At 56.4% G+C, this 12,832-nt stretch overlaps 5 protein-coding genes across 5 annotated transcripts; 2 read left to right on the top strand and 3 right to left on the bottom strand.

Annotated features, from left to right (window-relative positions):
* SCHCODRAFT_01141901 (uncharacterized protein) lies at positions 1-1,128 on the top strand (the record flags this gene model as incomplete). The annotated part of the gene is made up of 3 exons (XM_003038090.3): positions 1-683; positions 743-884; positions 984-1,128. Exons 1-3 carry the CDS (start codon positions 110-112, stop codon positions 1,126-1,128), a joined length of 861 nt encoding a protein of 286 aa, XP_003038136.2. The 5' UTR covers positions 1-109.
* Positions 1,129-2,980: 1,852 nt separating this feature from the next.
* Positions 2,981-6,150, top strand: SCHCODRAFT_02623379 (uncharacterized protein). The gene is made up of 9 exons (XM_003038089.2): positions 2,981-3,445; positions 3,491-3,554; positions 3,601-3,677; positions 3,728-3,893; positions 3,948-4,089; positions 4,227-4,856; positions 4,998-5,147; positions 5,303-5,461; positions 5,689-6,150. Exons 1-9 carry the CDS (start codon positions 3,354-3,356, stop codon positions 5,817-5,819), a joined length of 1,611 nt encoding a protein of 536 aa, XP_003038135.1. The 5' UTR covers positions 2,981-3,353; the 3' UTR covers positions 5,820-6,150.
* Positions 6,151-6,719: 569 nt separating this feature from the next.
* SCHCODRAFT_01166225 (uncharacterized protein) lies at positions 6,720-8,559 on the bottom strand (the record flags this gene model as incomplete). The annotated part of the gene is made up of 6 exons (XM_003036731.1): positions 6,720-6,813; positions 6,897-6,924; positions 7,068-7,093; positions 7,297-7,367; positions 7,421-7,940; positions 8,000-8,559. 6 exons carry the CDS (start codon positions 8,557-8,559, stop codon positions 6,720-6,722), a joined length of 1,299 nt encoding a protein of 432 aa, XP_003036777.1.
* A 682-nt stretch (positions 8,560-9,241) lies between these two features.
* SCHCODRAFT_02623373 (uncharacterized protein) lies at positions 9,242-9,875 on the bottom strand. Its single transcript, XM_050345171.1, has 3 exons — positions 9,801-9,875; positions 9,693-9,749; positions 9,242-9,636 (listed from the first exon to the last, which is right to left on the bottom strand). Exons 2-3 carry the CDS (start codon positions 9,731-9,733, stop codon positions 9,477-9,479), a joined length of 201 nt encoding a protein of 66 aa, XP_050200640.1. The 5' UTR covers positions 9,734-9,749; positions 9,801-9,875; the 3' UTR covers positions 9,242-9,476.
* A 225-nt stretch (positions 9,876-10,100) lies between these two features.
* SCHCODRAFT_02576434 (uncharacterized protein) lies at positions 10,101-12,638 on the bottom strand. Its single transcript, XM_003036730.2, has 7 exons — positions 12,400-12,638; positions 12,039-12,338; positions 11,761-11,981; positions 11,316-11,710; positions 11,051-11,268; positions 10,760-10,997; positions 10,101-10,701 (listed from the first exon to the last, which is right to left on the bottom strand). The coding sequence occupies exons 2-7, from the start codon at positions 12,300-12,302 to the stop codon at positions 10,511-10,513; spliced, it is 1,527 nt and encodes a 508-aa protein (XP_003036776.1). The 5' UTR covers positions 12,303-12,338; positions 12,400-12,638; the 3' UTR covers positions 10,101-10,510.
* Positions 12,639-12,832: the final 194 nt, after the last annotated feature.

Raw genomic sequence — 12,832 nt, 5'->3', positions numbered from 1 at the left:
CGATGACCTTCCTCCCCTTCTCGCGCGCCGCATAGCATGTGCGCGCTTCAATTGTATCTCTGCGCGCCAATCGTCGTTAACATATCTTCCCCTGGACCCTCTATCAATCATGAACCCCTCCGACACCGAGACCTACCTGCTCCTCGTCCTCGCCGACAGCAACCTTCCCACCGGCTCTTTCGTCGCTTCCTCTGGCTTGGAATCCTACTTCAAGCATAGCTTTGACGTCCAAGAGGGGAAGCGCGATGCCGCCGTCCTTGCCTTCGTGCGCGATAGCCTCGCGTCCTACGCCCGGACTGCACTGCCCTTCGTCGCGGGGGCGCATAGGGCGGTGGAGGCACTGGCGAACACAGATGTACCAGATTCCAATACTGCATCCGAGTCGCATCCCCCTACCTTGAACTCGCTTGCCCACTGCGACCTCGCCTCGACTCTCACCACACTTGCCGCCCTCGACGCACTATGCGAGGCCACCATGCTCAACCACGTCTCGCGGCGCGCGTCTCGGGCTCAGGGCGTTGCGCTCCTCACACTCTACGCGAAGGGCCTCGCGCCCCCTACCGATGGGGAACTCCTCGGGGGTGCGCTGGACCAATATAAGCTGCGCGTTCGGAGGGAGGAGGCGCCGGGACATCTGCCTGTATGCTGGGGCGCGTTGACTGCTGCACTGGGTTTGCCGTTGGGTGAGCTCGGCACTTTGATGAAAGGTGGGGGACTGCTGACATGAATTTGGCTATCCTAGCCCGCGCTGTTCATCTACATCTCTTCTTGCATGCGCGAGGCTTGCTATCTGCCGCTGTGCGGCTGAATGCGCTAGGACCGTACGCCGCGCAACAGCTTCTGTTACACTCGGTGCGCCCACTTGTCGAGGGCGAGGCAGCCCGGTGGACGGAGAGGGAAGAGGAGAAGCGCAAATCGGAATTGGCCGGCCTCGATGGGAGGGTAAAGTATGAAGGAGGCGTGGAGGAAAAGCATGGTGACAGGGGGAATGAAAAGCACCTGAGCGCTGCAGACCCCGCCCTCGAAGACGCGCTCGACCCTATCACTGGCCCTGTCAATACTTGGCCTCTGGGGGAGATTCTGGCAGCGCGACACGATCTGCAGCATTCGCGAATATTCAATAGCTAAGGGCCTCTTTGAGAAATGTACTACTATCAACTCGCAATCGCATCACGATGACCGGGATACACAGGCTGTAACGAAAAGCTAGCAAGGTCGATCACATAGCCATGAAATCGTCATCCTCAGAATTAGCTACTTTCCCTGCCAGAGCGCCCTTTCAAAATTTATGCGGCCGGGACGTGCTGTGGCTGGGAGTTGTTTGGCTCGGCTTGGCGTGATTTCATAGTGAGAAACCGCGAATCGCAACCTTCCCCATTTGGTAGTGTCGTGGAACGTGTTTCGATGCCCCCGCGCCTCCGCCGCGGCCCATCCGCACCTGGCTCTCTTGCCAGCTACCTTCATATAGGTTTCCTGTGTTGTAATCGTGAATCCTTGTTCATGAAGGTGTCCTTGCGCATTTGGAGGTCCGAAAGTACAGTTGTAGAAAGGACAGACATGTTGACAAACATAACTTAGATGTCTTGCAGAGCAAGAGCGCTAAGGTGGTTTTCGTATGCTGTCGCCAATGACAAGCATGCTTTTCACCGGGCAGAGATGGTCCAACCTCGGTGGGGCCTATGTGTTGCAAGCAACCCATGCCGAGAACGACATGGCAGCCAGAGTCTACACTTTGTGCATGCACAGTCTGCGCCGGTCGCGGAAGATTGCTCGACAGATGGTGAAAGAGAGATGGATAGCGGGGCATGCTGTTCCGCCAGTCGTAACCTATGACGTTATTTTTTCCTAAAAAATACCTGCAGTAGGATGTGGTGTTGTGAGATCTGCAAGCGGGGAGCAGAACGCGCGATTGCACGCGTCATATTGATAGCAGGATGCGATGGTGAATGATATGGTAAATCTATGAGGGAGCACACCACGTAGATAGCAGGTTTGCTCCCAAGGCTAGTGGAAGCATTTTCTATGGCTTGGAGAGCATCCAGTTGGTACGTATGACTCTAGGCCACGAGTCCAAGGCCAGTGTCATTGAGGGTGTTCGGAAATTGCCGTGAATGTCACACGTGGCTGTTTGGAAGGAGACTACGAGGAGGTATGAGCCCCTGCTGGGCTACATTAGCAGGGAGAACAACATATACGACATATAGCTAGCCTGATTAGCTGGAACTGCGATGCAGAATGGCTGCCCACTCTTGTCGACCTCCGGCCGGGTCGGCCTCGGCAATCGCCGGGAGTGGACCCACCAGCATCATCATCGGTTAGCTTTCGTCGAAGTCCAGCTTCCATTCGACCACAAGATGCTACCGCTTTGCAGCTCATATGCTATGAGCGCTTACAGGAGCATCACTGTGAGCCAAATACTGCTCGAGCTTCTGAGGAAAATGCCTCAAGGCAGATGTTTCTTGCTCCATTTATCACACACCTCCGAATTACACAGTGGTTAGATGCACTGTTGACCTAACAAAGACATGGTGGATATGCTTATCGTGTCAAGAGATGCTCTGGACGTGCTTTTGCTATATGCTCCACACTATTCACCACGCTTTCATTATTTTCTAGTGAAAAATAACCTCATAGTAACCATCTCATCATAGATGGTCGTGGGCGATCGCGATATAGGGCTGAGAAGGAGGGTGGGCGAAAAAGACGTAGCACGATAGTCCTCGCAAAAAGGTGATCTCTTGATCCATAAGACTAGAGTTCTCTACACGATGCATCCTTGCCCACGAGCATGAGAGAAGCGAACGAGGGAAAGGAGGTGAGGTGGGACAGGCGCGGTCATTGTGACATCCCAATCCTGCAAAAGTGTGTCGAATTCCACCAGATATCCTCCCTAATGAAGCAAGGTAAGCTGACAGCCCAGTAGACGAGGAAGAGGGGGATTCTGCTCTGCAAGTGAGATGGGGGATGGGAGGAAAGGGGGCGAATAAAAGTGATGAGGGTTGGTGATGGGGGCGGGCCGAACCTTCGCGGACCGAGTGCGAGCGGGCGGGTGCCGCACGCGCGCCAGACGATGGAAACGACGACTGCTCCCTCCCAACATCGTTCTCCATCGTCGACCCCGCCGCGCCTCGATGACTGGATCGATTCCGGGCGCGCCGGCGAAGAGACCGCATACCCGCTAGTCTGGGTCGCGGGGCAGGCGGAGCGGGCCCACAGTTTTGGGTCGCCCGCTCTTTCTTCCTCCGAGTCCTCGCGCGCACTCGCGCCCCTCTAGCCGCTGTCCCGCAAGCTCGGGGCCGCCGGACTCGACGTTTTCCACGGTGGCGAGCACTGCCGGCGCCGGAGATCGCGATATGATCCAGAGGACGACGGACCCGGCGGCGGGCAGCAGTACGAGCGGCCCCCCGACCAACTCGCTCTCCTGGGGGTCGCGGCACAATGGAAAGTGAGTGGCAGGCGACATCGGTCTCTCAGACGCTGACGATGGCAGGCTGTACACGCTCGAGGTCGTCCAGCACCCAATACGCGCCCGCATGTGCGGCTTTGGCGACAAGGTGTGATGACACCCAACCGCGATCATGCCCCCTCTGACCCCAGCAGGACCGCCGGCCTCTCGCCCCCGCTGCTGTCGCCACGATGAACGTGTATCGCGAAGACAATACGCAGGTCGAGGTCGAGTGAGCGCCCGCCCCTGCCCCCGATCGCCCCCACCCACTCATCCCTGCAGCGACATCGACTGCTCCTTCTTCCTCGTCACAGTCGATCTCTGGTCTGAGGACGGCAAGCAGGAGATGAATCTTGTCCTCCATCCCAATGCTGCCCAGGATCGTGGCCCCCCGATGCCCGCCAAGCCGAGGCGCCCGACGAACCCCCCACCGCCATCCAACACACACGTGCGTGCCGCTCGCCATTCCCTCCCTCCTTACACACCACTGACTCGTGCGCAGGGCTCACCACCGGCACCGGCAATCCCATTCCCCTCCTATGGCCCGCCTACCCCGTACTACCCGCCCTGGTCAGCCCCTGCTTCTGATCGCAGCCCAAGTTCTGCCTCTGCCGTGCTGCCCTCGATCAGCACATCGTTCGGTCGTAAGTCGTCGCTTTCGTCACTGTTGTTCTACTGCTAGTCGTCCGCTACCCTCGTCGCCCCTCCCACGCCGCCAAAACCCCTCCTTAGCATCGAGTACCCGCCCGGTCCCACGATCTCACGCCATATTTACTTTTAGGTGCACCCGGGCCCTCATCAGCGACGCCTTATGGCCCGCAGTACGGCCCCCCGTCGGCGTCGAGCTACGGTCCGCCCTCAGCATCAGCGTATGGCCCGCCCTCAGCGTCTGCCTACGGTCCCCCTTCAGCCTCCGCCTATGGCCCTCCCTCCGCCTCTACATACGGCCCGTCCTCGGCGTCCGCATATGGCCCACCGTCTTCAGCAAGCTACGGCCCTCCTACCTCATCCTATGCCTCCTCCTACCCTCCCTATCATTACGGCCCGCCCCCGCCGCCCTTCGGCAACTATGGTTCCACGTCGAATTTCGATCATTCCCAGCCTGTCACTTCGTCCGTTGACCAGGAGACAAATTCGCCTGTTGTCACTACGACCGCGCGCGACGATGATCAGCGGGAGGGCGAGGCCTCGACCTCTGCTGCCGGTAACCCGAGAGCAGATCCCTCGAATTCTGGCGCCCCATCAACCAGCCCGACGGCCTCGACGATGGGCAGGCGCGAGTCGCGGGGGCGCCGGCGTCGTCGCGAGGAGCGCGAAGGCCCCGATGGCGGCCCTGACCTGCGGGAACCCATCGAGCCGGGCAGCACGAAGGCCAGGGAGGAAGAGGACGCAAGGACGGGCACGGAGAAGGGTGAGTACCGTGATAGAATCTCCGCTCCCATCACATCGTTTGGCTGTGCTACGAAGGCCGCCCATATCTTCTCTGCCGCATACTCCTGCGTCGAAACCAAAAATACCTGTGGAACTCTAACCTGATTTTGCCTGTCCCTAGGTGACCCCAAGGACAAGTCCGATGCACAGCGTGCCACGTACACTCGTACGCTCGTTGGCCCACTTTCCTCGAATGCAACAAGATTATTGGACGAGCATAGGAAGCCCGGCATATTCTTTCTATTCCAGGACTTGAGTGTCAGGACGGAGGGTGAGCTGCAACACTTCATTGTACTCGATCACCCTCTCTGCTCGATTCTTCCTCATCGTCTATTTTCCTCATCATTTCTTGCCATTTCATTTGCGCTCCTCACACTTGGCCGACTTCTGACCGTTCATAACGCTCCATACTAACCCTTCTCCCAGGTACCTTTCGCCTTCGCCTCCGCCTTATGAACGTCGGTGCGCCGCCTGCGCCCGAGCCCGGCGCGGCGGGCGTACATACCGGCGTCAGCCCCGTCCTCGCGCAGGTCTTCACGAAGCCGTTCACGGTCTTCTCGGCGAAGCGATTTCCTGGGGTGCCGGGTGAGTGTTCGGTGCTTTTCGGGATGCTTGGGGAGGGATGGTGTTACGACGAGTGTGGAGCCTCTTCGACTTGGCATCTGGCATCGATGGAGCCGTGCTCTTGCCAAGCGCCCGAGAACATGAGGCTGCTGTGTGCGGTTTCCCTCTTCGTCGGCGATGTCCCCTAGCGGGCGCTTCCCATAGGCGTACTCCTTGCGCGCTAACGTAAAGCTTATCATTTCTTCCAGACACGACGGCCCTCTCGATTGCGTTCAACCAGCAGAACATGAAGCTTCCGTTGCGCAATCGACATGGGTCGGGTAGCAAGCGCAGGCGGCGAGGTGCTGGTGGCGGGTCGGACGACGAGGAGTCGGACTAACACGAGGAGATGAGGCTGTGATGTTGAAGGCTCAGCCTCTTAGAGACGTAGCAGGCAGGAGGAAGATGAGTGATTCGAGCACCACCATTACGACGGCGTGGGGATGTTGAGTATGAGGTGCGTAGGCGTTGGGAAGGCGGAAGGGGAGTACCGGTCTGCCTTTTGATTAGTCCTCGCTATATTGTCGAGGTATGAAGGTGAGGAGATGGACGTTCGTTTGTATATAATCGTATAAATTTACTACAGCCTGCTATCGATTCCTGTTACATACTTCAAGCACCGACTCCCTATTTTTTGTTTATATATTGGATTTCGGCGCGTGGTGAAGCATGACTGGTCGGTGTTGCTCATAATGGTGCGGACCGCTTGGCGCGTACGATGTGCGCCACCTATGACCCGCTGAATGATTCCCAAAAGAAATTTGCTTTGCTTCCAAATTAGGCAACTTTTGGCACGGTCAAAGCGTGACAAATACGCACCCACAGTCGGCTTCTGTTTGACTGTCGGCACTGTTGGGGTCTGGAGGATGTATACAAGTGAGCAGGCCTGAGTCGATGTGTCTCTGTGTGGCTCCTCTAGGCATAATCGAACGTGGCCATCCTGATGACTGCCGAGAACGGCTTGAGTGTCTATCATGATAGACAAGCGCGTTCTCAAGTTCTCTTTCACATGTAAGACCCGCCCCTTTAGCGCGTATAAAGCCAGTCTCTACCTGCTTGATTCTTCAGAGGGCACGCCAACTCTCCCGAGTTCATCTCGGTCTATTTGCCCCACACAGCGACGGCCACCCTCAGTGGCTAAATTGGCGCTGGCCAGATGGGGATCATGATCGTCATGTATCTCTGGTTCAGCGGCAGGCATTAGCTTGTGGGGCCGCTTCGGGATATCTGATCATTAGGCTCAGTCGCTGGCACATGCGTGGGGCCCAGGGAAGGGGTTGAACGTCGGGACTCGTTGCATCCCCTCTAGAGCACCAAGGTTGAACAAGATTATCCTGTATCCATAATATATACCGCAAGGTAAACTTATCAGCCGTACGCTTGTGACTTACTTACTGATTTGAGCGTAGAAACATACCCGCGGGCCCCGAGCTGCCTCAGACTGACTTCGCGGAGAGAGAGAGCGCTGAGTGAACGGCATGCATGCCTACGACGGAAGAGGATGCTACATTTTGCAATGAATAATTGATCTGGTCGCCTAACTTTGCGCGCGAACGACCTTTGCGCAACTGCCTGTGAATGCACTGACTTGGAAATCCGACTCGGCAGAGCGGCCTACGCGTCGTGAAGATAGACCATCAATTATAAGGGAACAGATACAATCCATTCATGTACTCGTAGTCCGAATAGGACTGGTCCATGTTGAGGCTCGATAGAGACGTAGGACAAGAGCCGGCGTAAAGAAGTGATAAAGAGCTGCTAGGTACGCGTATCATGCGCTCGCGCACGAAATGGATTATAAGAAAAGACAGACCTACTTCCATTTCGGTAGCGGCGGCGTAGGGCCGAAAGGCTTGCGAAGGAATGCAGCGCTCCTGGAACCCTTCATCTGAGCGCAAGTTCAATTGACAGGGAGCGCAAAGCAGATCACGGTCAACGTACCTTCGGCGCGGCGGACTCGCCGTCACTGGGCGGCGCGGCTACCTCCTTGCCCTTGTCGATCGCAGTTGATTTGCGAGCGACTGGGATCCGACATGCCATGCTGGTGGCGCGCTTGAGGGCCCCCGCAGTAGTCTTCGCCTTCTTCAACGGTGGCGAGCTCATCTCAGGCTGGTCCTCATTCTTGCGCTTCTGGGGCGCTTGGGAGAACCCGATCAGGAACGATTGCAGAAGCAGGATATCTGACGACTCACGCGTCTCTTCGAGCAGCGAGGAGGCCAACTCCTCCGGGAGAGCTATCACCTCAAAGCTGGACACTGCTGGGGCATTGCTGACGGGGTCGACAACGGTGGCTACCTCAGCTACACCGCCGGTCGACGTTACGTCCTCTTGTACACCGCTGACCGACGTGGTCGCAATTGAGATGGTTTGCTCGAGCTCCGCCGGAATGAGAGAAACGACGGGCTCGGACGAGGCCATAGGTTGATCTGTTTTCAGCTCAAGAGAAGAGCGAGCGATCGCGCTGAAGGAGAAAAGGCATGTCAGCACGACTGGTCCGCGAACCGAGGTGACCGTGCAAACCTTGACTGAAGAACATGAGAGACGCGTTCCATGGCGGGTATGAGATTCGCTCTGACCCATAAATCGATGATTATCAGTCCGTGGGTCTCGCGGGAAACGGCAACAAGGAGCGAGAATAAGGAATTGGCCGTGTTCGAAGGCGTGGTCGAGTTTGGGTGAAAATGGTGAGTCTTGGCTTCCAACAGCACGGTCGCTTCGGAGCAGAACTCGTCGATGAGGGCCTGTTTATGGGGAATGAGCGTTGCTGCGTCGAGACGGAACAGCACCTCAATCACCTGGCGATCGACGGGGGACAGGCTTGCAAGGGTGGGCGTAGCTTGTATAACTCGCTCCAAGGAGGGTCTGAGGATGTCGACTCCAAGGCGATTCACGATCGCTCTTTCCTCGAGGTTGAGAGGCAGGTGCTTTGCGGCGGCCATGCGTTCGTGATCAGAAAGGAAGTCCAGAGGGCTACGACATTTGTACATGCGCCCGCGGTCCGAGTAGTATTCGTCCACCGCGAGGTGCAGCTCTGAGATTGGGCTGTCGCCTGCGTTTGGAACATCAGCGATTTCCGTCATGACTCTGGTACGGAGGACTGTAAGCATCGCTCGCGTACATTCTTTGCTGCGGAATTTGGACCTACCGCGAGATCCTGGGGAAAGATGGCGGCACAGAGACAAGGAGCGGCGAGTCGGACGAGAAAGGCAGCCTGAGCAATCTATAAAGGACTAGCGAAAGACTATATCATGTTTGTCACTTTGGTGGCAAAGCAGAGAGGGGTAGGGTGGTCAAAGAAGCTCTACTGCATAATCGAGCTGCGCAGCGTAACGAGTCTTTCCCGTCCTCAGCTTCGGCTGTATGAGAGGATTATGCGAAAGAGAGGAAGAACGCATCCATGCCCGTATATCGTGGGCGCGAGGGCCTGAAAGTTTCGATATGTGGCCAGGTCGAAGTTGTGGACGGAGTTAGGCCAAACAATCACATGCAGGGCCCCCGACAGCAGGTGACCAACCAGTACACCACCCTCGTGAAACGCTGTCACAGCGACATCTTGCCGGCAGCGTCTGATCACATCCGTGCCTTCTCGAGTGACATCTCGGGAGACGTCGCCAGATACTTTCATCGCCAATCATCAGGTGTCGGCAGAGGCCCCTGTCTGCAAACATCGTGAGCAGGACGTCGGGCGACACTTTGACGACGCCAAAATTCCGCCAAAATCCGCCGTAATTCGTTACTTTCTTCTGATGCCCCGCTGCTCAATGAGAATCAGGAAAAACATATTATTGCACACTATCTTGTAATACAGCATATAATGTAATGTATCTCTTAAAAAAGCCCTATCCTCCACCCCCAGACCTTTACAGAAGACTGAACAAAGCCCAGCAACCCCACTCGAGACGGCGAGGAGAGAGGGATATCATGCAAGCCGGCACTCGAAGCGAAGAAGCATTGACGTTAGCGTGGACGAAGGCGGATCCTGTCCACGGAGATGAAGTCAGCGATGGCTTCTTGAAACAGTGCGCGAGCGTCGCATGTCGGAGGAAGCGGGCTGACTCACAGGGGCAAACGGTGAAGGGGGGGAAATGGACCATGGTGTGCACAACGTTGAGGGCTGCGCGCAGGTGGTACGCACCAGTTCGCTGTCGAGAACACAGCTGTGAGAGAGACAGTGAGCACCACATGTTCACATGCATAGATGTATGTGGCCTACCGCTGCTGAAAACTTGCTGTCTCCCCAAACGGGGCACACATCGTGCAGGACTCAGAACTTCCCATATGTCAGCGAGGTGTTCAGATCGAATAAGGCCTAAAGACTCACGAAGGGAACAAAGGCACTGCCTGCGGTTCAACATACCATAATCCTAGACGGGGAGGCAGGGAAGGAGGGTTGGTGAAGTCAGGAGGTAAGGAGGAAAAGCGGACACGCCGGAGTTTATGGTACCACGGATAATGCCGAATCGACGCCACAAAGCGGACTTGAAGGAAATTTCGAGCGAGCCGCTCGTTCCGCGGGAGGGAGCGAAGACCTCTCGCGACATTTCAGCAGGACACCGCCGGACAACAGGAAGCACAGCTCTGGGATACCGCAGCTCTATTCTACGTACACCTTGCTTCTAATATCCCCTGATCCGCCCAAGATGCTTTTCGACATTTCGGCTCAGCAGCGGGAGACAGCGCGGCTCCGACGTCGCGGCGACAGCATTTCATGGGGGTGGTGTAAGCGCGACCAGCTGGACTCTCAACGCGTCCGATGCCTCCACACTGCCAGTAAGGGCGGCTTTATGGCCCTCTCACGAGCACCTTTATACGTAGGAATAGAGTAGAGGCATAGTACGGTGTACTTAATTGTTGCTACGCGCGTCGCGTGTAATAGAGTATGTGATCTAATACTGATCCGACTCGGATGGATAGAGTATTGGGTAGAGTAAAGGCGAAGATAGGTTGTGCTAATCGTAGTCGAGGATGCGCGCGTATACAGGAGGAGGAGATGAACCGCAAGACGTTGCCCGGCGTCATGACTGAAGGTCTTTAGGAGCGCCTCATCAACTGCTGCCAATGGCGGATGATGCCAATGTCCTTGAACACATCCTGGTTCAACATCGCGGCGACGATCTGCTTGTCGGTGCCCATGACGGCCTCGAATGGCGTCAAGCCCAGATGGAAGATGATCCCGTTCTCGCCAAGCCTGATGACATCGCGCAGGTGCTGGCGTTGGGCAGCTACGCGTACGTCAGCAAACTCGAAGCAAGAGGAATGGATAGTGAGGCGGGCACTCACCAAGCGACCGCGTACCGTAGATGTCGTCCGTCCTGGAGCGAAGGGGCGCGACGGCTTTGACCGCCGAGGAAATGAGAGGAGCATAGATCTCCGTAATTCGCGCACGAAGGTTCTCGAGGGGCTGGTGATGAGACGCACGGCCGATGGCGCAGAAGAAGTTATCGCCCAGTTCTGACATGCCGAGCGCCTTTTCAATGCGTTTCGTCATCTCGCTCCCCAGAAGATGCTCCATCGCAAGCTGCGGCAAACTCAGTCAGATGCGGGTGTACAGCATCATGAAGTAGAACGTACCGTAATCCCCCGTTCACTGAGCGCTCCCGGCGGCGCCGCGCGGTGTATGGCGGTCATGACGACGTACTGAAGGATATCCTCGCCAATGAGGGCGTCGCTCTGGTCACCATAGGTAAGGGGCCCTTGCAGGAAGATGCACTCCATCTCTAAGACATGCTGTAGCGGACCCTTATCAACGAGGTCATTGAGGGAACTGATAACAAGTTGCTCCTTAAAGCCTAGAGAACGTGAGCTCATGTAAAGCGATTGTGGCATGTAGACATACCACCCTTCTTGATTTGGACCTTCTTGATGTGGACCTTCGTCGCTGCTCGACTATGCCGACTCCCCGATTGCTCGCTTTGAACATACTCGTGCTCTAGAAAAGCAAGGAGAGCACCGCTATCGGTCTTGCGCTTCTTCTGCGGTGGTTCAAGCCCGCTTCCTTCGGCGTGCGCGGTAAGGGTACTCGTGGCGCCGACGTTGTTGGCACGCAACCTCTTGGATGTGCTGGCGCCTCCGGGAGCATCGGCGGACGCCTGAGCGGGCGGCGTAGCGGTTGAGATGGGATGGCCTTGCTGTTCGAAATCCCTCGCTGATAACTCGGGTGGCGTGTGTTGCAGGCGAAGCTCGAAGGTGAACTCGTAGTCCGGCTCGGCGATGGTAACGCTTTGGCGTTGGCTGAGAAGGATGGTGAGGACAGTGCATAAAATGCGGGGATAACTACGCACCGGCTTATACAACCATGCACAGCTGGTCCGACGAAGGGATCGAGCAGCGCAGTGACCAGAGAGCGGGCGTTCGGAGTCCCGTTGTCGGCGGTGTCGATGCAGCCAACAATCGCCCGCAATAGATTTCCCGCCACCTTCAGAGGGGTTTTTCCTCTCCAGATATTCGAGACCTTGGCAAGCGCATCCAGGACCATATCGTCGACCAGCACGCGCGAGGATACCTGAGGCGGATTGCGTTATAAGGACCTGTGTTGGTAAAGGAGGATATGGCAGCGCACCTCCAGGATTTCCGGGGACATAGCACACAGGTCGGGATACGCTTTTATGACCAGGTCGTTGGCATGCATCTGGATCAGATAGCCTCCTCTCTTCACGGCGAGATCGTAAGCGCTGCGCGTTCCGCCTAGCATGCCGGCCTCAAGCGCTTTGGCGTTGCTGACCAGGTAATGCACTATGTTGATGGACAATGTGCGACCAGACATAGCCAGCAGCACGCGCGCTATAGCAGCCTGAGCCGTCCCTTCACTCCGCTGCAACTTCATGTTGTAACCTTCGAAGAGGCGAGTGCTGAATATCGCCTAGGGCAAGCGATCAGTACCGCGCAGAATGTACAGCGAGTAAATAACTGCAGAAACCCACTACAAAGTCGCTCAAAGCGCGTTAACACGCCGTTGCCAAGAGACACGACGAGAAAGGATGTATAGACAGGTGTGTACAATGGATGCGTCGAGGCACTGACAGCTGCAGCGCTCAGCGCAGGCGGTATAGTAGATGGGCGGGAAAGAGAAAGAGCAGATACACGTCCACTTAGCGGATGTGAAAGTGGTCCCGCCCGTGATGTTGGCCGAGATTAGGTATTCGTTGAATTCGCAGGCACCACGCCTTCATCATTGCACTGAAAGTACCCAAACAGGTTAAAAGGCGTTTGTGTCCGGTATGCATTTTGCTGGTTCCGTCAGCCAGCCCTCAATGTGGCTGGAGGAGAATCGCGATAAAGAACCGTTGCCAGCGTGTGAACTTGATCGCCCACGTGTTTTATATCTCCAAAAGGGGATTCGATGGAGATCAGATC

The sequence above is a fragment of the Schizophyllum commune genome (genome assembly GCF_000143185.2).
Source record: "Schizophyllum commune H4-8 unplaced genomic scaffold SCHCOscaffold_5, whole genome shotgun sequence".
NCBI lineage: Eukaryota > Fungi > Basidiomycota > Agaricomycetes > Agaricales > Schizophyllaceae > Schizophyllum > Schizophyllum commune.
This window is presented reverse-complemented; position numbering and strand designations above follow the sequence as displayed.

Coding starts and splice junctions, on each gene's coding strand:
- SCHCODRAFT_02623379 (XM_003038089.2), top strand. CDS start 3,354: ATGATCCAGAGGACGACGGACCCGGCGGCGGGCAGCAGTACGAGCGGC. Junction 3,555..3,600: donor TGTGCGGCTTTGGCGACAAG/GTGTGATGACAC, acceptor TGACCCCAGCAG/GACCGCCGGCCTCTCGCCCC. Junction 4,857..4,997: donor AAGGACGGGCACGGAGAAGG/GTGAGTACCGTG, acceptor GCCTGTCCCTAG/GTGACCCCAAGGACAAGTCC.
- SCHCODRAFT_02623373 (XM_050345171.1), bottom strand. CDS start 9,733: ATGTGTGCCCCGTTTGGGGAGACAGCAAGTTTTCAGCAGCG. Junction 9,637..9,692: donor ACAGCAAGTTTTCAGCAGCG/GTAGGCCACATA, acceptor TCTCTCTCACAG/CTGTGTTCTCGACAGCGAAC.
- SCHCODRAFT_02576434 (XM_003036730.2), bottom strand. CDS start 12,302: ATGAAGTTGCAGCGGAGTGAAGGGACGGCTCAGGCTGCTATAGCGCGC. Junction 11,269..11,315: donor GGTCCAAATCAAGAAGGGTG/GTATGTCTACAT, acceptor CACGTTCTCTAG/GCTTTAAGGAGCAACTTGTT. Junction 10,702..10,759: donor CTACGGTACGCGGTCGCTTG/GTGAGTGCCCGC, acceptor ACGTACGCGTAG/CTGCCCAACGCCAGCACCTG.